The sequence below is a fragment of the Camelina sativa genome, chromosome 4, assembly GCF_000633955.1.
Source record: "Camelina sativa cultivar DH55 chromosome 4, Cs, whole genome shotgun sequence".
Taxonomy (NCBI): domain Eukaryota; kingdom Viridiplantae; phylum Streptophyta; class Magnoliopsida; order Brassicales; family Brassicaceae; genus Camelina; species Camelina sativa.
Genome location: NC_025688.1, coordinates 12491630 through 12516640, shown reverse-complemented (window position 1 = coordinate 12516640; position 25011 = coordinate 12491630). Strand labels below are relative to the sequence as shown.

Here is a 25011-nt window from a genome sequence, read left to right as displayed (position 1 = left end):
TATTTTAATACTAATTTTGCTAATATACTCTTTTGTTAATTTTAGTGATTTAATATAAAATGTGGTATACCGCACAATAATTTTATTTACTACAATCTTAATTAAATCAGTTTGATTCAACATATTTTATATTGGTGTTGTTAAAACATTAAAATGAGGATTTAACCCATATTGAAATATCATATTACTACTGATAGTTTATTTTTTAGTATTATTAATTCAATTTTGTAATGTCATATAACCTGTCATATAATATAACTCGTTTGTGTAATTTTGAAAATTTAATATATTTAAATATTTATAATTTTAAACTTGTTATTAAGTTTAGATATATTAGTTATAAATTATAAACTTCTTAAATTTTTATAATTTACTATATACAATAAACTTACTATATATGTTTGTTGTACACACACTTTTTATATTAATTGAGTAATATATGTTTGTTTTAAAAAATTCAAATCACAATATATGCAGAAAATACACCTTTTCCATTAAATTTATGTATTATATGATGATTCACTACATTTAAATTTTAAAATCAAAAAGAGATGATAGGAGAATATTTTTTTTTTAATCTGGAATAAATCTTCTAAATATCTATATTAATTATAGAACTTTATATATATATATATGAGTATTTAAAATATTTTAATTATGTTTGGTTATAAGGATAGTAGAGAAAGGTAACTAAATTTGTTTGGATATGAGTATAAGCATTAAATAGCATTCAATGTAAAAACTTTCCAAATAACATTTTTGAGCAAAAACTGCTGCAAAAATACTAGTATAGATGCCACTTTTAAAATGACAGTTGTGAGAAATGTCATTTTAGTTTTTCTTTGTCAGAAATGCCATTTTCTAAGTTAATGGCATAAGAGAAAAAAACATTTCTATCCTTGAATTAAAGAAAGGGAGGATTAAAAAAAAGTTGGGATGAGTGACGTGTGTTTTGAAACAGGGACAATTTTGTGGCAAAAAACACACACGTGCTGAACTTCTAGTGGACCGGATCCAACGTCTAATTAGGTTTAGTCCATCCCAAATTTGTTTTTCTTCCTCTGAAGTGGACAAGATCAGCTTGATTGGACTCTACTAGTCCACCTGCAGGTCTACTGATGCATGAACTGATCTTATTGTGCCTCTAGTAGACCAGATTTAAAGCTCGAACAGGTTTTTTGTCCACCACATTAATGTCCTTTGGTCTTAGTAGACCAGATCCGCTTGGGTGGAAAAGTTTACAAAACTTGTCCACCATAGTGATGTCTTTCGCTCTCTTAGTGGACCATATTCGCTTGAATGACGATATTTGTCCATCAATAACATGAAACAATTTTCTCCACCTGCATGCTTGCTGACGCATTTTATTGAGAAATATCATACTCAGCCTTGATCTAAGCATATTTAGTCCACCGGATCTGGTCTATCGGAAATAACATTGGGTTAGATATCAGATCTGGTCCATTAAAGTTTTATGGAGAAGGAAACAAATAAAAGAAACTCAAATTGAAAAATTTTATACTCAACCTTGGGGGGAGTATCCCTAGAACGAATAAAACACGCTGTTCATCCACGACAGAGGCAAGCAGATTAAATTGAAGTTGTGATTTTGAAAGGATTTCTTTGTTTTCAAGAAAGAAAGAGGAGATAAGGAGAGAAGGAGAGTAGGAGAGAGAGAGAGAGTGGGAGATGAGAGATCGAGAAAAATGAGAATAGAGAAGAGAGAAATCAGAAAGAATTAGGAGAAGGGGATTGTTGTCATTTTCAATAGATCAAAGTGGGCCCTATGGTATTCCAGAAAAGGTTTAATTGAAAATGGCATTTACGTTGAAGAATAGTACTGTACATGGCAGATCTGATAAATTTTTCTTTTTAGTAAACTCATTCTCTTATTCTTTCTAATATTGTTTTAGAAAAATAACTGATTGTTCTTGAGGAATGTTTCTTTATCAGGGGCAACCTAGCTCTAGTCCTTTTATTGAGAGTGCTACTGCTATTACTTCTCTCCCTCCTACTCAGGTAACTTTCTACTTTAGAATTTTAAAAAACCTTTGAAAACAGTTTAAACCTTATAAATTCTATGAAAAACACTTGTAAAATGTTTTAAATACTTTATAAATCCTTTCAGGATCAAACTATCTCAACTCTGTTTGTTGGGAATGTTATTGATGTTTCTACTGCTACTAATACTCAGGTAACTTACAATGCCATAAATCTTTTAATTACCTTTTTAAACCCTTTTAAAACCTTTGGTAAATACATTTAAACATTTTTAAAAAGCTTTTGAAAACAGTTGTAAACCTTATAAAATCTTTTGAAAATACTTGTAAAACGTTTTAAATACTTTACAAATCTTTTTTTAAAATCATTGATTTGTACTTTCAGGGTCAAACAATACCAAATCTATATGTCGAGAGTGTTCCTTGTTTTTATTGTTCTCCTATTGCATCTTCAAGTCAATATCCTGCCACTGATGATGATTTTACTACTACTGCTACTCATACTCAGGTAACTTACAATGGCATAAATCTTTTAGTTACCTTTTTAAATCCTTTTAAAACCTTTGGTAAATCCATTTAAACACTTTTAAATAACTTTTGAAAACAGTTGTAAACCTTATAAAATCTTTTGAAAACACTTGTAAAACGTTTTAAATACTTTACAAATCTTTTTTTTTATGTCATTGATTTGTACTTTCAGGGTAAAACAATACCGAATCTATATGTCGAGAGTGTTCCTCGTTTTAATTGTTCTCCTATTGCTTCTTTAAGTCAATATTCTGCCACTAATGATTGTGGATATGAAACATCTAGTATGCATAATCAGCGGATTAGACGTAACATAACAACCTATGTTGGGTGTCCATCTGGTTCTTCACACTCAACTGGTCTGATTAATGTTGATTCACTTTTTTTGTGGGAAGTTCTTGAAAGACAAAACAGAAATGAGAAGTCAGATGCGGATTTATGCAATCAAGCATACTTTTTGAATTTCGTACTAATAAATCAGACAACAAGAGGTATGTTCTTCATTGTATTGATGAAAAATTTAGTTGGAAGCTATGTGCAACTAAGGTTAAAACATCAGATAGCTTTGTTATTCAGAAGTATATAAGTCATCACAGCTATGACTCTTCTTTAAGGAATGTTAATCATCGCCAAGCATCTGCAAAGACTTTGACTAGTATGGTTAGTAACCATTTTGTAGGAGGAAAGCTTCCTCTCAGACCTAAACAGCTCATGAATTTTTTTAGGAATGACCATGGAGTTGGTGTCTCGTACTCAAAAGCATGGAGAGCTCAAGAACATGCATCAGAACTTGCTAGGGATTTACCTGCTGATAGTTATGAGGTTTTACCGAGTTGGTTCTACATTGTAGAAAAGAAGAATCCAGATTCTATCACTTACGTCGAAGTTGATTCTGCTAATAAGTTTAAATATGCTTTTCTGGTTTTTGGTGCATCAATTAGAGGTTTTAAGTTGATGAGAAAAGTTATTTCTATTGATAGCGCCCATTTTAAATCAAAATTTAAAGGGACTTTGCTTGCTGCATCAGCTCGGAATGGTAATTTTCAGTTGTATCCTATTGCTTTTGTCGTTGTTGATTCTGAGAATGATGCATCATGGGATTGGTTTTTGCGGTGTTTGAAGACTATTATTCCCGATGAAAAGGATCTAGTTTTTCGTGTCTGATCGTGCTTCTTCAATTGCAACTGCGCTTTCAGTAAATTATGAGCAATCTCATTATGGGATCTGCACTTTCCACTTGCAAAAGAACCTAGAAACACGATTTAGAGGTTCTTCTCTTATTTCAGTTGTTTATAATGCTTCAAGAGCTTACACTATATATATATATATATATATATATATGAATTTGATTATCTGTTCAGTCAAATCTCCAATGGTGACCCAAAACTTGGAGAATATCTTTGGGAAGCAGATATTAGGAAATGTCTCGTGCGTATTCTCCTTCTAACCAATATAATATCATGACATCTAATTTAGCCGAGTCCATTAAATCCTTGTTTAAAGAGAATAGCGAGTATCCAATTGTCTGTCTGTTTGAGACAATCAGGTCAAGTTTGACTAGATGGTTTAATGAGCGACGTGAGGAGAGCTGTCGACATCTGTATGCTGTTACTCCAAATGTGGGGAAGAAGACGAATGAATCTTATAATGTTTCTACATGTTGGGTTGAAGTTTGTCAAGTAAAGGAAAATGTGTTTGAGGTCAAAGGATATCTACGAATTATGTGGTGAATTTGGACACAAGAAAATGCAAATGTTGTATGCTTGATATTGACAAATTCCCTTGTGCACATGGAATTGCTGCTGCCAAACATGTCAATTTCAATGAAAACATGTTTGTTGAGGATTTTCATTTCACTGTCAGGTTATAACTCTATTCTTTATTGGGGTTTTGAAAAGGTTGCACAAGGATAAACGGATTTACAACGTTTTTAAAAGATTTTTAAAAAGATCCAACAAGTTTTTACAATGTTTTAAAAGGTTTTTAAAAGATTTTACGAGTTCTTTATAATGTTTATAAATAGTTTTTAAAAAGGATTCGAAAAGGTTTTATAATATTTTACAAGGTTTTTCAAAGGTTTCACAAAGTTATATAATGGTTATCTTCCTTTTTTTTACAGATGGTGTTTAGCATATTTATAGAGCATTCACATAGTAGGTGATACAGAGTATTGGGGGATTCCAGAGAGTGTTAGTACTTCTCTTCGGTCACCTTCTACTTGTATACCTAATGGCAGGCGAAAGAAAAAGAGAATAGCTAGTTCATGAAAGCATGGAAAGGCTACGATAAATTAAAAAAAATACAAATGATGTAGCTGTGGTATGTGTGGACACAACAAATCTAGTTGTGTAGCTGTTATATAATTATCTCTCTCTTTAATTCAACTTGAATTTGTTCTTCATAAAAAAATATTTCAGTCTGCAGTATTGTAAACTCCATTTATAAAGATTTTTTTTTTTTCAGATTTTACTGTTTTAAAACATTATAAACAACTTGTAAGACCATATAAAAACCTTGTATAACCACGTAAATACAATATTATAAAACATTATAATTTATAAACATCTTTTAAAACCTTTTTAAAATCTTTTTAAACCTTGTAATATTCTTTAAAAAATCATATATACTCTTGTAAAACCGTTAAAAACCCTTTTAAAACGTTGTAAAACCTTTTAAAAACATTTTAAAACCTTTTAAATTTCTTTTAAAAATTCATATATACTTTTGCAAAACCGTTTAAAAACATTGTAAAAACCTTGTAAAATTCTTTAAAAAACAATACTGAAAATCATTTGTATACCTTGTATAAAGCATGTATGACCACATAACTATACTATTATAAAACATTATAACCAACTTGTAAAACCTTTTAAAAACCTTTAAAACATTGTAAAAACCTTGTAAAATTCTTTTTTAAAAAATCCTGAATATCAGTTGTGAACCTTGCAAACTTTGTCATGTAACCTTTATTTGTTTACGTAAATGAAATGTTGTTGAAGGAAACAAATTATGGATTTTTCTCGAAGTATTTGTCCTTCATCACCTGCAAAAGAAAAGAAAAATTAAAGTTTAAATTAAATAACAGTAAAATGTGCATTAAATCTAACAAAAGTCGAAGTTCAGTAACCTTTAATGTTGAAAACATTCTGGTACCGAGGTATCTCTTTTGTGGAAAAACTTCTTTAGGAATTTTGTTAGGGTGAAGAATTAACATTGCCTTCCTTGCTACTTTTCTTACATCTTCTCTAGTTACTAAATCGAAGTAATATACTTTTTTCCACTTATTCCCTGGCCAAAGCATCTACAATATAGAACATCCAAAATTTGTTAGTATTTAATGCCTATGGTAACAAATATATGATTTTTTCAAACTTACTTTTTCCATTGACGAAAGCATATATTTGATGTCTCCAAGTTAAGGCCAACGTCATACATTTATATCGATTTGTTTCATTTCTTGGTCACTTAGTTTGCTCTCCTGCGTAGAACGTGTTTGCACTAATACAAACATAAGAGAAAAAAATATGTCATTTTCAAAGGGGCAAATCATCTTTAATAAAGAATTCAAAAACTTACAACTGCTCATTTCCGGGCTGGTGTTTTTTGTTGACTGGGAGCTTCTTGTTGGCTTGTGTCTTCTTGCTGAGTGGGAGCAGCTTGTTGGCTTTGGTCTACATCAGTATCTGAAAGATTAATATACTATTCGTCATCCGATATAATAGCATTGTTATACTTATCATCCTGCATAAATGATTATATTTTCATTAACCATATGTAAATTATTTTCAAATATGTTTTTACAAGGTTTTTAAAAACAGTCAATCATATTCAAGTAACAAATACCTTATCATTATTCATATCCTCCTCTTGTGGATCATTTTCATTTGTATCCTGGGTTTTTTCCTCACGAAAAACACTTGGTTCACTTCTCAAATCAGTTTGTTTCTCAAGTTGATAATATTGTTTCTCTTCTTCAGCTACCTATAAATATCATAAATATATAATTTACATGTAGATCTTCAATGTTCTTTTAAATTAACTGTTAAACCTTTTAAAATTTGTTTAATTCTATTTAAAACACTAGCAAAACCTTTGAAAACGATAATATGACTTGTTTAAAAACTCTAAAACACTTTTAAAACTATTTAATGATTTTTGTTTCATGGTTTTAAAAGGAATTACAATGTGTTGTAAAACCTTTTAAATCCCTTTTAAAAGTTCTCCAAGTTTTTTCACAAGGGTTTTAAAAGGTTTTACAATGTGTTTTCAATAGTTTTACAATACTTTGAAAAATGCTTGAAGCTTAATTCACTAGGAGAAGCTTTCTTTTTTACTTACAAATTCACTTAGAGAAGCTGGAATTTTCTTGTCTTTAAAATCGGTGGCAGAGTCTGGTACTTCCTCTTCTTCAAAAGTAGTAGTAGATGATGGTACTTCCTTTTCTTTAAAAGCAGTGTCAGAGGCTGGTACTTTCTATTCTTCAATTGCAGTAGCAGATTCTGGTACTTCCTCGTCTTGAAAAACAGAGGCTGGTATTTCATTTTCTTGAAAAGTAGTGGTAGAGACATGTACTTTCTTTTCTTGAAAATCAGTAGCAGAGGCAGGTTATTCCTTTTCTTCAAATGCCTTTGATTCCCATTGTGGTATTGCAGCAGCAGTAGTGATCCCCACATGATTCTCTAGTTTCACTAATCTGTTGTGAATAAATTTTCATGATTTAAAAATCATGTCAATTTTTTCACTACAAGATATATATATATATATATATATATATATATATATATTAATTTTGATTTCCAATTTTTGGACCTGCGGGTTCTCTCACACGCTTGCTTTGACTTTGTTCTCCTTCTACAACTTTAATCCATCCTTGAATCCATTCTTCCTTAGTCATCCTATAGCCTTGGATTACAAGTTTAACAACTTCATGAAAATCTTTGTCCTCATAATTCGGTGGCATAACCAAATAGCTATATTCATCGGAGTCACCAACAATAGTTTTCACATCAACCTGCAGAGATAGATCGATTCATATTAATGAAGATAGAGATTTGTAAAACTTTTTGAATTTTACTCCCTTGTAAACCCGTTTAAAATAAACCATTGAAGCCATATCAAATCACAAAAGTCTTATACCTTTTAAAATAAACCGTTTACAAGCCATATTGTAAAACCTTTTAAAGCTCTTTATAAACTCTTGTAAATCACTTGTAAATAACTTGTAAATCCCTTGTAAAGTCTTGTAAAGTCATTATAATCTATTGTAAAACTTTCGAAATACATTGTAACACCTTTTAAAACCCTTTTAAAAATCTTGTAAATCCCGTATAAAAAAAATTACGTTAATAACACCATTTAGGTTACCCTTGTAAACCAGTTTAAACATATTGTAAAACTTTTGAAAACACATTGTAAAACATTTTAAAACCCTTTTAAAACCTTTTAACTTCTTTTAAAACCCCTGTAAATTCCTTTTAAAATATCAATTACGTTAATAACACCATTTAAAACTATTGGGAAACAAAAAAAAAGTTTTAGTGAAGTAATAGTACCTTGCCAGCCTCAAGAACAAATTTTATTTCAGCTTGAGTTGGAGATTTTTTCATTTTCCATTGCAAGATAAGTGGGAGATTTTGATTTTGGCTTGTAATCTTTTCTCTAACACCAAATTTTTTCCCTAACTGGCGAACTGAAGACAATGCCCAGATTTGGATTGAAAACGGAAAGCCAACCATACCATATTGTTTCCTTGACAACATTCCAACAGTCATCAGATTCACGCCTACCACTAATTTTTCATAAGCAATTTCACCCCAAGGATACTGATATGTATATATTTTACACTCTTTCATCATGCATTTGTTATTCATTTTGTTCTCTTAACTCATTGTTTTGCATTGTTTTTAGTCTCTTTTGCATAATATGCATATCTAGGTAGTCTTTGCATTCATCTTGCATACATCTTGCATATTGGAGTTTGAAACATGTCTTTTTGTATGGATAGATCTATGAATGAATGATGCAAAATCAAACAAACATAAGCAGTGATGATCAGGTGCAAGGTGTTTCAATACCTTTATGTAGTTGTAGCATAAGAGATGTCAATCCATAAAATGTGTGATGTGTATGCAATCGGGATGTGAACAGTGATTCAAGTTAAGACAATTATGATGATGATTGATTTCTAACAACCCTAAGACAATAAAGTAAACTGCAAAATGTAAAGTGCTTAGAACAGAAATTAAATGCAAGGTAAACAAATGTAAACAGTGCAGAAAGTAAGATAAACAAGAGCAGTAACTTAAACAAAAGCAAATAATCAAAGCAGTAAAGAAACAAGATTAAAAGCTACAATGAAACAGAAAGTAAATGAACAACCCGAAGGTGCTCGATCAAGCACTCGACCGTGTGTATGGTCGAGTGGCTAGGTCGAGTGGGTAAATACAAAGAACAGATGCAATCTTGACAACTTAAAACAGAAACAAATGCAATGAAACAGGATAATATGCGATAATAAACAATCAAATGACAAAGAAGGCTTCCAGAGATGGATTCATGGGCTGGTGTTCAAGCTGTGGCTATCTAAACTGGTTAACAAATCTCAATCAAACATGAGCTATCTCTAGACAATGATCTTAATGACTCACTAATCCACTCTCATGACAAAAGTGTTCAAGCTTAAGTAACATCCTAACCCAACTCTCATTGGTGAAACCATACTAAACAAGCATTAAGGACCAGACCATTACTTGTCAAAAATCACCTTATACAACCAATCTCTTGGGATAAGCATGATAATCTCCAGCATTAGTTTTATCTAACAACCTAAACATTGGTATGATGCAAGGAAGCTTAAGATCCGTTCTTACCCTCTCAGATATAAGAACAACTTAGAGCACATCTAACCCACAAGAGATATGTAAACAATCAAGCTTAACCAATCTAAACAAACACATCCCTAAACCAGCCTAATCCATCTCCAGAATCCTAACTCACTACTCAGATGAACAAAACATGATGATGATGAACATAAACCCAGAAAATGATGAAACTAGCATGATATGATAGATGAGGTGATGAACAACAACTTAATATAAAGAAGCAAACTCAGATTCTCAATACCCAGAAAGTTATGAGACTTACAAGATATTAAAATCTGAGAAAAACAGTAAATAAAAGAAGCAAATGATATTAAAAAGCTAAAAACCCTTAAGGGGTAAGAACTAAGGTTTTTTGGTGGCTACAGATACTTTTCTGCCTAAAGAGAGTATTTTTTGCGGCCATAGGGTACAAGGGGTATATATAGTGAGGGAAGGAAGCCCTGATTTGGCTAGCTTACAAAATAGAAACCGGCTCGATGTACTTGACCACAAGCGGTCGAGTGGTCCATTCTTCTGCTCCCCACTGGTTAAGTCCCTGAGTAGCACACGTTCGAGTCCATGAGTTGCACACGGTCGAGTGCTTCAGTAGCACACGGTCGAGTGCACGAGTAGTGGTGGTTGAGTGCTTCATGCTTTGTTGGTCTTCTCCTTGATTTAACTCCTATCTGCTACAATGGTTGCACTCCTCTCATCCCAGATGCTATTTCCATGCTTCTTGAGTCTAATTCACCTGTTTAAACAAGAAACAATGCAAATGCAATGCAAATCCTACTCTAATGCACAAACAGCCCTTAAACTATATGAAAGTAACAAAATAAGCTAATAAAACATGTAAAAGATGTGAATAAACAGTGGTTAAACAAGGTAAAATATATATACGTATCAGAGTTATTTCAGGTGTTTAGGAGATGTCCAGACTATTGGAACCGAATGGAGGTTGAGACATGCGGCTCGACCAAGCATGCCTGGAGTAGACGTCATACGACTCGAGCGACGCTCCCGAGAGAGAAGCAATGTGACTCGACCGACATGCGACTTGGACGCGCTCTCAGGAAGAAGCACCAACATCCCACTCGATCCATCATGCCTGGAATGGATGTCAACCCGCTCGACCGACAACGCCAGTCATCATACTTCTTCCACCTCTTTGATCGAGTCGAGTGAAGATTTTGTCTTGGGATTCAGATTTCGACGTATTCATAAAAGTTTTAGGAAATTGAGTCATCTTTCCAATGCCGTTTATTTCAAGCCAATCAGAGTGTGGTTCAAGAGTTATCATCGTTTTAGGGGATGCGTGTACATCTAGCTCGAGCCAACACCACTCTGGGTCGAGCCAACACCACTCCACTCGACCCAGCTCGACCGACGCACTCCCAGGACTGATGACACGTGACTTGAACAACCCGATTCCCGAACCGACGCTTTACCTTGTTCATTTAAGTTTTAGGGCTTTCCATGTTTGACTATATATACATTTTATTAAGTTTTTGCCCAAGAAATCTTTTATCTCATTTTTCCTTAAGGTTTATCTAGCACCTAAAACGTTTTGAGACTTTGGAATCAGATAGTTTTGATTTTATTGAGTTTTTGCATTGGATTTCTTATATAAAATTGTTCATCTCATTTTTGTCTATCTCATGATGCTTGATTCAATGTTTCCCCTTGAACAAATTTTATAATTGAATCCAAAAAAGACTCCTCTAACTGCTTAAACTCTTTAGGTTCTAATATTTTTTCCAGGATTTTAGAAACATTTTTGTTTAATTACCTGTTGATTATTTTAAATTAACTTGTTAGTTCGCCGATAAGATGGGAAAACTCTTTGAACTAAAATTTTGATATTTTGGATTATTCAAATAGAAAATATTTATATATATATATATATATAACTAAAAACTAAAATTAATAAGATTAAATCTTGTACTATTGTATGCTTGTATTTCTTTGTATTCTAATAAAACCCAAGTGAAAACGCATTGGTTTATTCCAGAAAGACAATTTATTTATCTAGAAAGACAATTTATTTATTCCAGAAAGACAATTTATTTATCTAGAAAGACAATTTATTCTTGACCACATTGGTAGAAAAGGAAGGCAATTGAGAGAAAGAAAATGCATAGATTAAATAGAAATACTGTAGGGAACCCCCATTCCGGTAACACCATGCTTAGAGGTGGGCTTCAAAAGCTCATACTTAACTACACCAGCTCCCGCTCTATTCTTTAGAGAAAGGGTCACGTTTCTCTCATCTATCACTCCTTCTAGGTATTGGAGTCTGCCTTTGAGACGTTCATAAGCAGCATAGATGATAGGTTCGTTGGTCCAAGATGCTTCTGGGTATTCTCCAATGTACTCTTCATCAGGTGAATGAGTTGATAAAAGATCCAAAGTGACCATCACTAACGTCGCTTGTTTCTGAGATGGGTATGTATTAAGCATCACTTTTTCTGGCGTCTCATAGAACTCCTTTAGCTCTTCATCTGTCGGTTCTTCCACTGGCATTCTTATCCTTGTTGTGGTTGGTCGGTTGGGAAAGTATCCTCCATATCCATACTGTCCAAAATTCACAGCTGCATGGTGACCTGAGGCGACCCACGCAATCGTCGTTACCACATTTATCAAGTCATCTTGTGTTTCGAGTACAGGCCACCAAGGTTCGTCTTTCTTGTCACCGTGCCCTATGTTCCGCACTTCACTCCACCATCCTTGGAGTTCCTCGTCCGACTTGATCAGTTCTGCATCGGGATAATAGTGTTTCACATAGTCTGCCACCCATTCCTTAATTGAATCCCACAATATTAGACCGTCATTCGCAAATGGGTAGTCTGGTATCGTCAGGCGTAGTCCATGTTTTGCGGTCTCATCTTCCTCAGCCAGCCCCCTTATACCACAAATATTTTATGTAAAAAGATTTTAAGTAGCGTTGTAAATTATTTTTTTGGCGTGGTGATATTTAAAAATTTTAAAATATTTTTGAACAAACCTTCTGATGAGATCGGCAGGTAAGCCTTCCATGTCAAACCTCCATAGTTTATCATAGACGTCTGAACTTAGCTCTATTGAATACTTCCCGGGCCAAAAACAAGTCTCAATGATTCCACCTGCATTGATAAGACTTTGGCGTGCACGAGCGTTGATCTCCATGGTGTAGCGGAAGTGAGGATGCAAAAGCCTGTAGATGGGATGCATGGCACTTAGCTGTCTGTTTGCAGCTATTATGTACGGCTCCATACAGCAGTGAGTCCTCAACCTGTATGTTTAACCATATCTTTACTAGTTACTAAATATCACATGCATGTAATGTAATAAAATTAAATATATAAAAAATATATGAGAGGATCATTTATTTTGAAATAAACAGTGTTTTCAATACCAATGGGAAATAAGCTGATGATAACCAGCGTCATGAGCAATAACATGAGTCTTAGCAAGACTCCATAGCCAGCATGAGGTAGCATCATATCCTGGGGTGAAGACTTGCTTCCATTGAGGCTTGTTGATATTTGGGGGACATGTCAACTCAATGGCAACAGGCCTCAATGTGCTGTCATCACTGAGGAAGAATAGTGTTCGAGAAGCATATAAGGTGGTATTATCCAACTCTCTCACTTTGTTCACATACGGTAGAAGCAAATCGTGATAATCAAGTACAAACAATTTCTTATTCTTTAGAGCCTGTATGCATAACATGATACATTTGATCATTCATTCAGGAAATTTTCCATATACACAGTAACAATGTCAGTAATCTTACCTCATCAACTGACATGTTTCCTTTAACTTCTCTTTCCACAATATCCCAAGTAATGAGTGAGGTGGGATCACCATAAATGACTGGGTCTAGTTTGCTTTTCAACGGCCACTCCTGGAATTAACAAAGATCATCTCTAATGGTTAGATTTATTCTATTACTCTAAATAGATTGCAATTGCGCTAATGAACTTTTCTATTTTTTCATTCCAAATTTATTTAGTCATATATATATATATATATATATATATATATACTATAATTTGTATCCGCGCACGGGCTTTTTAATTTAAAATATTTCTTATCAATAGAAATTGTCGAGCTCAAATATAATCATTCCAACTTTTGAGTATAAATCTATATAAATACTAAACTTACTTTATTCAGTGATATACAACATATATATTTTTGAAGATAATATTTGTTTGTTATATATATTTGCGATTTTACGTGAGATTTTACTTAAAACATTTATCAATAAAAATCATTGAATATGAATATAATTTGAAGATTAAAAAATAAATCTATATAAATGTCGTACTTATTTTACTAATTTATATATAACATATATTGTCTAGTGTCGCAATAATATTGTCGACAATCTTCTCACCTTTTATCTTTAAAAGAGTTCATACCATATTCATATCCCATGGAAACATATTTTTAAAGCTTCAACGTCAATGTCGATCATTGACCTAATTATATAGACTATTTAAATAAATCGATTTCCTACATTAAATGCGAATATACAAAGTTTCATGAGCAGTTTTAGTGATATGTCGCTACAATGAGGTTGTCCAAATGCATCATCTGTCTTAATAGAATTTCTGGCTAAGTCAATAATGCTTAAATGATGAAACGTTTAAATCCCACAATGAATATATATTCACTAATCCAAGTTACATATTTTTATAAAATCTCATATGTTATTTGCAGATTTTAATTTTGTGATGAAACCCCAGCTTCGTCGTCTAAAAAAAAAACATAGTGTACTTTAAATATGTTGTTTTTGCCAATGTTTTGGGTTAAAAGCATTTGATAATATATATCTATGTATATGTTATACTTGTTATATATGTTTTATATCATGTTTTAAAATTGTAGCTCCAGTTGATAATATACCTTATGAGATATGCTACACAAATCATATGCCACTTTCGTAACGGCTTACATATCATTTTTTCTATATTTCCTGACCATTGATTTTGTTTTTTTTGTTAGATTATTTTTTTTTAAATTCTTTCTCATAGTTTTCCCAAAAAAAAATGTGCCCCTTACAATGTCTATGTTTTAGATCAAAACTTTTAAGTTAAGTTAAGTTAAGTAATTAATCTTCTCTTTCTTATAAGTAAATGTTAACAATAAATCTTTATGGTATATGTTTCTTATCAACTAATGTTTCACTTCAATTTTATTTTCATGTTTAGATTTTTATAAATACAACTACATAACTTGTTTTTTACTCTACCATGCATTAAAATCTTACTTACATTCTAAAACTCATTAACCCATTCTAAATTTTGAAATATAATCATTTTTGGTTATAATTATAATAATAATATTATTACTAAAATAAATTTATAGTATTATTTTTATTATTTTAAAATTTTTATTTATTTTACTTAATTCATTTTTAGATAGTTATTATTTTATTATTTACAAAAAAAATATATTATTGTTTATACTATTTTAAAATTTAATTAATTTTAGTTTATTCGTTTTTTATTTATTTTTACTATTATTAATTACAAGTAATAAATATGCAATGAATGAATATTAAAAATAGTATTTTTTATGCAAAAGAAAATTGATTAGATGGATGCTGATGTGGAGGAAGAAGAAGTGAGCAAATTTAACTTTATATATATAGATATATATAGCATTAATTTTTAAATAAACGTGTACTTTAAAAATTAAAAAAAAAAAACAAAAAATGTTCATTTCTTTTTATGTTTTTTTGTTCTCAATTTAGAATTATTCAATAAAATTACTATACTGAATCAATATTACTATTCTTTTTATGATTCAATAAAATCATATGAATAGAAATGTGAATTACCAGTACTTTTTGTAATCATCATCATTAATATGTTATCCCACAAATGATTTCTTTAAGGTAACTATTATCCCACAAATGATTAAATGATCAATTTTGTCCTTTATTTCTGTAAAAAATTTAATCATATCATTTTATAAAAGTGGAAAATGAAAATTTATTAAATGTTATACTCTAAAAATAGAAAAAAATGAATTAATAGTGCTATTTCACATTATTTTAGATATGGATATTGCTTTATTGGAACAAGCGGAACAAAACTAATCATTTAAAGGCGTATGTAGCTTACTTGAACTAGCTGAATGCTATAGGGATTAAGGCCTGCAAGTGTCTGGCGAGCAAACTCATCGTCTCGTAACCATGAAAACCTATCATCTGAATCAATATTAGAAAGTAAGTTGCGTTGTAGGCTAGTGAGTATATATAGTTGGAATAATATAATGGATGACTAAAAAGGGTAGGTATACTGTTAATGAGAACTGGGGCTTCAAACTGGAGAATATCATCGCTAGCTTCAACACCAGCTCTGACGAGTCTCGGGAGCAAAGGTAAAAGGCCAGCATCTTTAGGAAGATCGATGCCTTCTTCAAAGAGATTTTCAATGGCCTTGAAGTGTGGAAAAGGCAAATGGGGATCCATCAGAATAGACTCTAGCTGTGGGATCACGGAGGGAAGAGCAGCCAAGATGGCCTTGGCGGTGAATGAAGTGCCCTTAGCTGAAGAGAACTCCTCGTCCCTCGGGACATAGAAATTAAGCCCGTAGCGTTGCTCTGAGGAGGGGTCAGAATCACAAGGTTCGCGACCAGTTTTGCAACGCCTTGGATATGGATGTGAGGGGCCTCCAATTACCGGACGAGGATCAGTTTCAGGGTTTCCCAAATCGTTGTACATGTCATAGTCATAAACACGCTCATGCATGGTAAATTCACCAACTTGCTCGCGATTCTTGCCTTGTAAGTTCTCTAGCTCCTCCTTCCGAAACTGTTTAAGAGGCTCCGGGGTTTGGGAAGGCAAGTAGGACTTGTTGGAGAAGAATATCCGCATGGCTGGGTCAACGGACTTCGGGGCGATCCATGAGTCACATGTAAACGTAACGGACCCGTTAGGTAACTCAAGCTCCATCTCCTTGAGGAATATCTCTTTATGGTATCGGTTTTGAACTCTGATAGCCCCCACGGTTCCAAAGTCTTCAGGCACCTCAAACACGCACTCGTACTTCTCATGAGGGACTTCGGACCATATACGTTGTGCGTAGTCTTTTACCGGATCCTTCTCCATCCCTGTCACTGACATATGTATACATGGATGACATTATTGATTATATATATATATATATATATATATATATATTAATTAACCTACTCTTAGTTCACTTCATGTATATTCTCTAGATGTGCTAGCTAGGTACTTATTTTCAAAAATTAACGTATGATAAATCATGTAGTAACGCATCTTGTAATGTTACTAAAAAAAAATTTCATGTCTCTAGTACTGGTTGAGAAGCACATGCATAGTCCAAGTTTTTTTCTTTAGGCCTCTAGTTCTGTCACAAATGCTTATATCCCATTTACTTTAAATTTAAACTTAAAATAAACCAGTTAACGAAAGGAAAAAAAAACTATGTACTCACGCGGGTCCATCTCGGTGCTAATAAGCTCGACAAGAAGTGATCTGCCACCGAGATCAGCTAAATGATCGTCAAGTCTCGGCAAAGTTACGCCATCCAGCAACGATTCTTTGGCCGTTATAAATCCCTTTACTTTGATTTTCTTAACGGACTTTTTCATTATATCACCTATCTTTTCAATATTAAACCGTGAGGCAGTGACCTTACATCGTCCTCTGAGGTTCGGACGAGGCAGCTTGTCCCGACGTCCTGGGGAGATGGGGTTAATGAGTGCTGGTGGTTTAGGGAAAAGAGGACTGAGACTCTTTGCTATGTTCAAGGGCAGAAGACTCGAGGACGACTCTCTACAAAACATCTTTTTTTTTTTATCTCTTCTATATTGCTTACATACCGTTGTCTCTACACTGCATCTATTTATACAACTTTGAATATTATATTTTCTAAAAAATATATACTTATAAATTTTTTGATAATTTTTTTGATAAATGAATACAGCTGTATTTGATAGAACAGACTCGAGTATATATTTTGATAAATGAATAGACAAACGTTTCAAAATCTCCAAAGAGAATGGTACTGTACTACATTAATGTTCATGACAATACACGCATGTGACACAGAGGTCCACCGGGTGAAAATTATGGACTTCTATTGCAATTTTAAACAGTATCTAAAACAAGATCAACAAATATCTCTAAAACTTATGCTGTTAAGCTTGTTGTAAAACAGTTTTTTTTTTTGTGAATATAATTTTACATTCATATACAGACAAAAAAAAAAAACATTACTCATTGCCAAGAATGCAGCTCTTTACCATCTTTATGAATTTGCAATTACAAGAAGAAACCTATCTTTTTTTTTGAGGAACAATTTAGGTTTCGGGTCTGCTATAAAAAAAAAAAAAGTGTAGGTACAGTCGCAGAGGGTAGAGCCAAAGATTATCAATAATCTTCTTAATCAAGTAAAGTGGCAGATTTACTTTGAGAAGATTAAGTATATATTAACAGCATATATGTTTACATATAAATGTTGACAATTATCTCCAATCTGCATAATGTTTATAGAGAATCGACGATAACTAATAAATGGTTACACTTGTGCATATTAATTCATGTATGGGTACGGAAAATAATTCATGTATGGGAGTGCAAAATTATGCATATTAATTCATGTATGGGTGCGCAAGATAACATGTATGGGTGCGCAAGATAACATTTATGGGTGCCCAAAATAAAGTTGATTACACTTATGCATATTTATAAGTTTATGAGATTACAATGATCTTCTTTCACAAATACAATTTTCTTGAACAGTCATTTGAGGATAACCAACGTTGGTTAATTGTTGATTTGATTAATGACCAGCAAACATCTTTGTTCGTTGGAGAAGAAGAATCTTGAAGGTGCTACGATTAATTTCTTCTTGTCAAAGTGTTAACTTACAAAAAAGTTTATTTTATTATATTTTGAGGTCCCTCTCTCGCTTACCATTGATAAAATCTTCAGGTGGCTTTAGTTTAACAAGGAATAAGGCAAAGGCCATGAAGATCATGTCTGGAATGATGACTCCAACGGATATATATATATTGATCCGGAGCTGACGAGGACCACAAAACTTAAGATATGTTTTTTTCTGGAACAACTGGTTCGAAATACGACTTAAGAGTAAGTTTGAATCGACTTGAAGATTTAAGGTTCTTTTAAGTGCGATTCGACAATCCAAAAAACAAACGGTGTTGTGGATATCAACTTACCGAAAGGTTCCAATTTTGATAGATATGTCGTTGATGACTCTACGACCCGATATAAATGATGTTGATGACCTAATAGCTGGGTATAAAAGCCATAAAGATATCTGACGATGGGGTATAAGCTTCTTGTGTCGATATGATAAAATCTATTAAATGAAGCACGTTTTTGCTGTCGTTGCTCAATTCAAACTAATAATGTATATATCCACATACGATTTCGGATGATTTTCCAAGAGAATGGTACTGTAGTACGTTAATGTTTACATCTCAACTTCTTATGTGTTCAATTATTTCCTATACTTTAATGTTTTCCGACATTACACTATACACAAAAAGGAGGGCGACCACGTGAAAATTATAAGAAACCTTACTATCTTCGGAGGAACCATTTAATTTAGATTTTGGTTCTGCATATAAAAAAAAGGAAAATTGGCAAAATTAACTAAGAAAAGAACAATAATTCACTATCTAACAATTTTAACCATATAAATATTATATACAGTATATACTATTTTACCTTTTATTTAATATCAGCACCATCCCTTCTGCCTCTTATATATCAACCACCACCACTACCTCCAGCTGTCGTACCACCGCTGCCGGACCATTGCCACATGCGACCACCACCACTTCCGACCACCGCCACTTCCGACCATCAACATCGGATTACCGCTGCCAGACTACCGCCACACTACTTCCAGCCTCCGGCCACCGAGAATGTGATAAAATGTTGTCATGAGTTTCTTTTTAATAACAAAAAAAAAACTAATGAAACCAACTCCTATGTAATGAAACCATAGACAAGATATATATATATATATATATATATATATATATATATAGCTCAAATTAAACAATGGGTTAAGTTTCAACCATAATAGTATGCAAGAAGAGATGAAAAGTTTTGAGCATTCACAGAGGGTAGAGATTACCGGTGAACCACGCGAGCTGGTTAGATGCGTGGGGCAGAGGTTGCTTCTCAATGATCTTCTTCGCAATGTGATAGAGGTACACATAATCTGATCAATGCAATTTTTATTTGTTCATATAGTTAATTTTATAAATTTAGAATCTTTTAACTGTTCATAGGTTAATAGGTAGTTGAACTATTGTTTTCACAAAAGAAAAAGCTTGACTTAGAAGTTAGAAGACTAGTTGTAACACCCGTGAACTGGATTTTCGGTTCGAGCATCGATCAATGCCAAGGAAGGGCATTGATCGACACCACTGATCGGTTAGTGTTCATGTTAGTTCTGATTTCTCCGGTTTAGTAAGTTTTAAGGAAAGAACCCTAGCACTCGTGTATAAAAGGGAGAACTCGATGCCTAGAAGTTTTAGTTAGCTGTTTTTGTCCTAGAGAGAAGAGAGAAAGACAATCCCTGTTTTGGTGTGTTCTGAGCGTTGGAAGGGAGATCTGAACGTGGAGTGACGCTTGAGGTTTCTAGAAGGCTTGGATCTTGGTGTTCTTCATCTTTTTCTTTCTAAATCAAGGTGAGTGCGGGACCATGACTTATCTAAGCGATTTGATGTGTGTTTTTTGTGATTTTGGGTGATTGATTGCTTGTGTGCTTGTTTGTGCTTGGTTGTCGTGGTGGTTGTGGCCTGTTGAGGTTGGGTTTGGAGTCATGGACGCTATGAGGACGATTAGAGCCGAGAGATGGCGAGAGAGATCGTGTTCGGCGATTACTCGCGTGACTGCATCGATCGACGCACAAAGTGTATTGGTCGATGCGGTAAGGGATTTGGTGGAGACGCGTGGTTGCGTTGATCGACGCAAGGAGTATGTCGGTCGACTCAAAGGCGATGCCTCGATTTATGCAAGAAGTGTGTCGGTCGACGCAATGTCGATCGTGAGGACGAGGAGTGTCGTTTGATATGTGTCTTAGAGTTGTCTAGTTTGCTTGCTTTTGTGTATTTTTTGTGTTTGTGTTTTCATTTGTGTGTATAGCGCAGTAGATGGGAGGATCACCTCACTAAGTATTTGTAATAATACTTACGTATCTCAATTATTTTGTGGTGCAGGTATGTAACGTGGAATCATGTCGATGAGAAGAATGATTATTTAGGGTCTTGATTGTGTGTTGATGGTTATGTCTTGTATGTTGTTGGAACCTTAAATAGAAATATGCTAAGTTGTTGGATAAAATGGTTAGGAATATTTTTGTTATTGATAATATGATGGAGATGGTTATGTTGTTGGTATGTTTCCACTGTGAATAGAGATAATAGGATTGTATTATTGTTGTTGTTGTTATATTATCAAATGGAATAATACAACTTATATATAAGCACAAACCATAATCAAATGACATAATTAAAAGAATTACATAGAACAATATAATTAATGTATATTAGAGTAATATATGGGATTTGAGTGATCATATGTGATATGATGATACTTTTTCCTTAATACGCTCCCTCAATCTCAAGGGTGATGTAGCGAAGTAGAAATAACGGCTTGAGACGGACAAGTCCAAGAGTTGAGAAGGAGATCTGATTTTTTTTCTTTTAAAAAAATATATATATATTCAAACGAAATTCGACTTAGATTCAAAGGCTTATAATATATACGCTTGAATGATAGAAGCACTTTTGGCTTAAAAAATAAATTATAAAAGAAGAAGCAGTTATCTTAGATTCAAAGGTCTAAGATGGTAGACTTGAATAAAAAAAAAGCTCGATGGCTTAGATTCAGAGGTTCATGATGAACTTGAATGTGGAAGCACTTAGCTTAAAACAAAAATAAACAAAAGAAGCATATAGCTTAGAAATAGGAACGAAGCCGATCGTTAGATCATTATGGCTCTAATACTGTGTAAATAGAGATAATAGGATTGTATTATTATTGTTGGTATATTATCAAATGGAATGATACAACTTATATATAAGTACAAACTATAATCAAAAGACGTAATTAAAAAGATTATATAGAATAATATATATATATATATATCAGAGTAATATATAGGATTTGGGTAATCATATGTGATATGAGAAGAAGAGGCTGTTGTTTCTTGCAGAGAAGAGCAAAAAAAAAGTCCTTGTCGCTTGAGTAGAGCATTGTTCAAATGAAATCGAGCGTATCTACCATCACATATCTAATTACCAAACCAAGCTTATTGAAGCAGAGAAGAGTTTGCAGAATTCAAAAGCTAAGTTAGCTCAACTTCGTGGAGTTTCTTTAATTCCATCTAATAGTGCTAAGAAAGATGATAACCATTGAAGATTTTGAGAAATATGAGTGAAGACTATCCATCTCCATCACCTATCAAGACTTTAAAGTTGTGTGATAGCTCTGATACCATTTGAATAAAGTATTATTATTGTTGTTATATTAACAAATGGAATTATACAATTTATATATAAACATAAACTATAATTAAATGATATAATTAAAAGAATTACATAGAATAATATATTTAATGTATATTAGAGTTAATATATGGAATTTGAGTAATGAGATGTGATATGATAATACTTTTTTTTAATATTTATTCTGCATATTAATTGTTGTTGGTTTAATAATATTTTATGAGTTGGTTGGTTTAATTATATTATTATAGAGTGCTTAGTTATATTATTATTAAAAAAAATCTGGAACTGGTTGTTTCAGTAGTAAATTTAAACCGTTGAGATGAGAGACTTGCAAGATGATGATGTATTTTGACGAATACAAAAATCTAGTTTTGAAAAGGACAAAAAAATTATAGTTATTATATTTGTTGTCTTCTAGGGAGTGTATGGAAAGGACACGTTTTTGTTGTTGTTGCTGCATGATTACCCTTGGGGGTTGGGGCAGTTAACACTCATTTATTGTAGTGGTCCAGCTGATGCATGATTGATCTGATTAGTTGACCATTCTTGTTTTTGTCTGCATATATGCTAATTATCAATATGTAATACCGTATTAATTGCCTAGTTCACGGACCAGACATGCAATCATCATCACACTTGAAGTTTTGCTCTATAAAATTTTGGTTTAAAATAAAAAAAAAAAGATTAATTATATGGAAATCTATATAGAATGTTTTGATCAGAATCAGAATTGATAACCCAAAATTCGAGGATCACTCAGCCGGATTAGAAATGATAGAAACTCGTCAAGGTGCAAGGTGCAACAAGGGAAATTTGATGGATTGAGGAGTCGCACAACAGTTGCGGAAGACTGCTGATATTCCCAACTCCAATCGCTGCTAGATATGACACACTAGTCCAGCAAGAGGAGGTTGTTGCTTGGATATTACACACCAAGAAACAAAGAAATGTTCTAGACAAAGAACAAAGAGATAGACTCTTAAAATGAAGAAGAAAAATTGATTGATTATTCTCAAATGAGATTACATGTGTTTATATAGGGATAAGAAACTTGGTAATAAAGCCGAGTATTGAAACTAAAACATAATAAAGATATATTGTAGAATGAAGATCTAAGTCTTGAAGTTTGTCTTCCCAAGGTGATGTGACGTGTTATAAGTGTCATGGAAGAGGACACTATGCGTATGAATGTTCCAACAGAAGAACCATGATTCTCTTGGAGAATGGAGAGATCGAATCAGAAAATGAAGAGGTGGTTTATGATTCATTAGAAGAACTTGAAGAAAATCCAGCAAAAGGCGAGATATTGGTGGCAAGGAGGTCACTTAGTGTTCAAACTGCGATTGTGGAACATGAGCAAAGGGAAAATCTATTTCATACAAGGTGCCATGTCCGAGATAAGGTGTGTTGTCTCATAATTGATGGCGGGAGTTGTACTAATGTGGCGAGTGAAACAATGGTTAAGAAGATTGGGCTGACTATGAAGAAGCACCCAAAGCCATATAAGCTGCAATGGCTTAATGATGATGGTGAGATGAAGGTTAGTATCCAAGTAAAGGTTCCTATTGTCATTGGAAAATATGAGGATGAGGTTTTGTGCGATGTTCTACCTATGGAGGCAAGTCATATTCTTTTGGGAAGACCATGGAAATCTGACCGGAAAACAAGCCATGATGGTTTCACCAATTGATATTCTTATAAGTTCAAAGGCAAGAAGATCATCTTAGTTCTGTTGACACCTCATGAAGTTTATCAAGATCAGTTGATTCTCATGCATAGGAAAGAAACAAACACCATGAGCGACCCCACAAACACAATTCACCAAAAAGAGAGCGAGAGTTTGAGAAAAATCAAGTCAAAGACCTGTGAGAGAAAACCCGTGAGGCATTCAAATTTCTTTGTGAGAAAATGAGAGGTTAAGAGAGCATTATTTTCAAAACAGCGTTCGATTATGTTTGTTTACAAAGAAATTCTCATGAGTTTTTCTGACCTTGCACCGGTGTTACCGAGTGAGATAACCTTTCTTTTGCAGGATTTTGAGGACGTATTTCCGGAGGACAATCTGAAAGGCTTACCACCTATCCGTGGTATTGAAAACCAAATAGACTTTGTTCCTAGTGCATCACTTCCAAACCGACCAGCTTATAGGACTAATCATGTGGAGACATTGGAGCTGCAAAGGCAAGTTAATGAGCTTATGGAGAAGGGACATATCAGAGAGAGCATGATCCCATGTGCAGTCCCATTCCTAATTGTGCCCAAAAAGGATGGAAGTTGGCGCATGTGTGTTGATTGTAGAGCTATCAACAACATCACGGTAAAGTATCGACATCCTATTCCTACTCAGCCTTTTCATGATATTTTTATGGATTCTGTGCTTGGTTTGCCTAGAACTAGAACTGGTAAAGATTCAGTTTTTGTGGTTATTGATCCGTTCTCAAAAATGGCGCACTTCATACCTTGTCATAAAACTGATAATGCTTTGCATGTTGCTGAGTTGTTCTTCAAAGAAATTGTTCGTTTGCATGGAGTGCCTAAGTCAATTGTTTCTAATAGAGATACAAAGTTTTTGAGTTACTTCTGGAAAACGCTTTGGTCTAAACTAGGGACTAAGTTACTATTCTCCACTACTTGTCATCCACAGACTGATGGTCAAACTGAAGTAGTTAATAGAACTTTGTCAACTCTCTTGCGAGCTTTGATCAAAAAGAACATTAAAACTTGGGAAGAATGTTTACCACATGTTGAGTTTGCATACAATCAATCAGTTCATTCTTCAACTAAGTTTTCTCCATTCCAAATTGTTTATGGCTTTAATCCTTTATCTCCATTGGATCTAACCCCTCTACCTTTGAGTGAAAGAGCTAGCTTGGATGGGAAAAAGAAAGCTGACCTTGTCAAACAGATCCATGAGAAAGCTAGAATAAACATTGAGGAGAAGACAAAGCAATATGAAAAACAAGCTAACAAAGGAAGGCGCCAGATGGTATTTAAACCCGGAAACCAAGTGTGGGTTCACTTAAGGAAAAAACGGTTTCCACCTGAAAGGAAGTCAAAACTCATGCCTAGAATTGATGGATCCTTTGAGATAAAAAAAAAGATCA

General features: G+C 33.4%; 1 protein-coding gene across 1 annotated transcript; it reads right to left on the bottom strand.

Annotated features, from left to right (window-relative positions):
- On the bottom strand, positions 11455-17235 carry LOC104780364 (lipoxygenase 2, chloroplastic-like). Its single transcript, XM_010504862.2, has 7 exons — positions 16846-17235; positions 15683-16501; positions 15505-15590; positions 13164-13274; positions 12783-13084; positions 12393-12659; positions 11455-12290 (listed from the first exon to the last, which is right to left on the bottom strand). The coding sequence occupies exons 1-7, from the start codon at positions 17195-17197 to the stop codon at positions 11531-11533; spliced, it is 2697 nt and encodes an 898-aa protein (XP_010503164.1). The 5' UTR covers positions 17198-17235; the 3' UTR covers positions 11455-11530.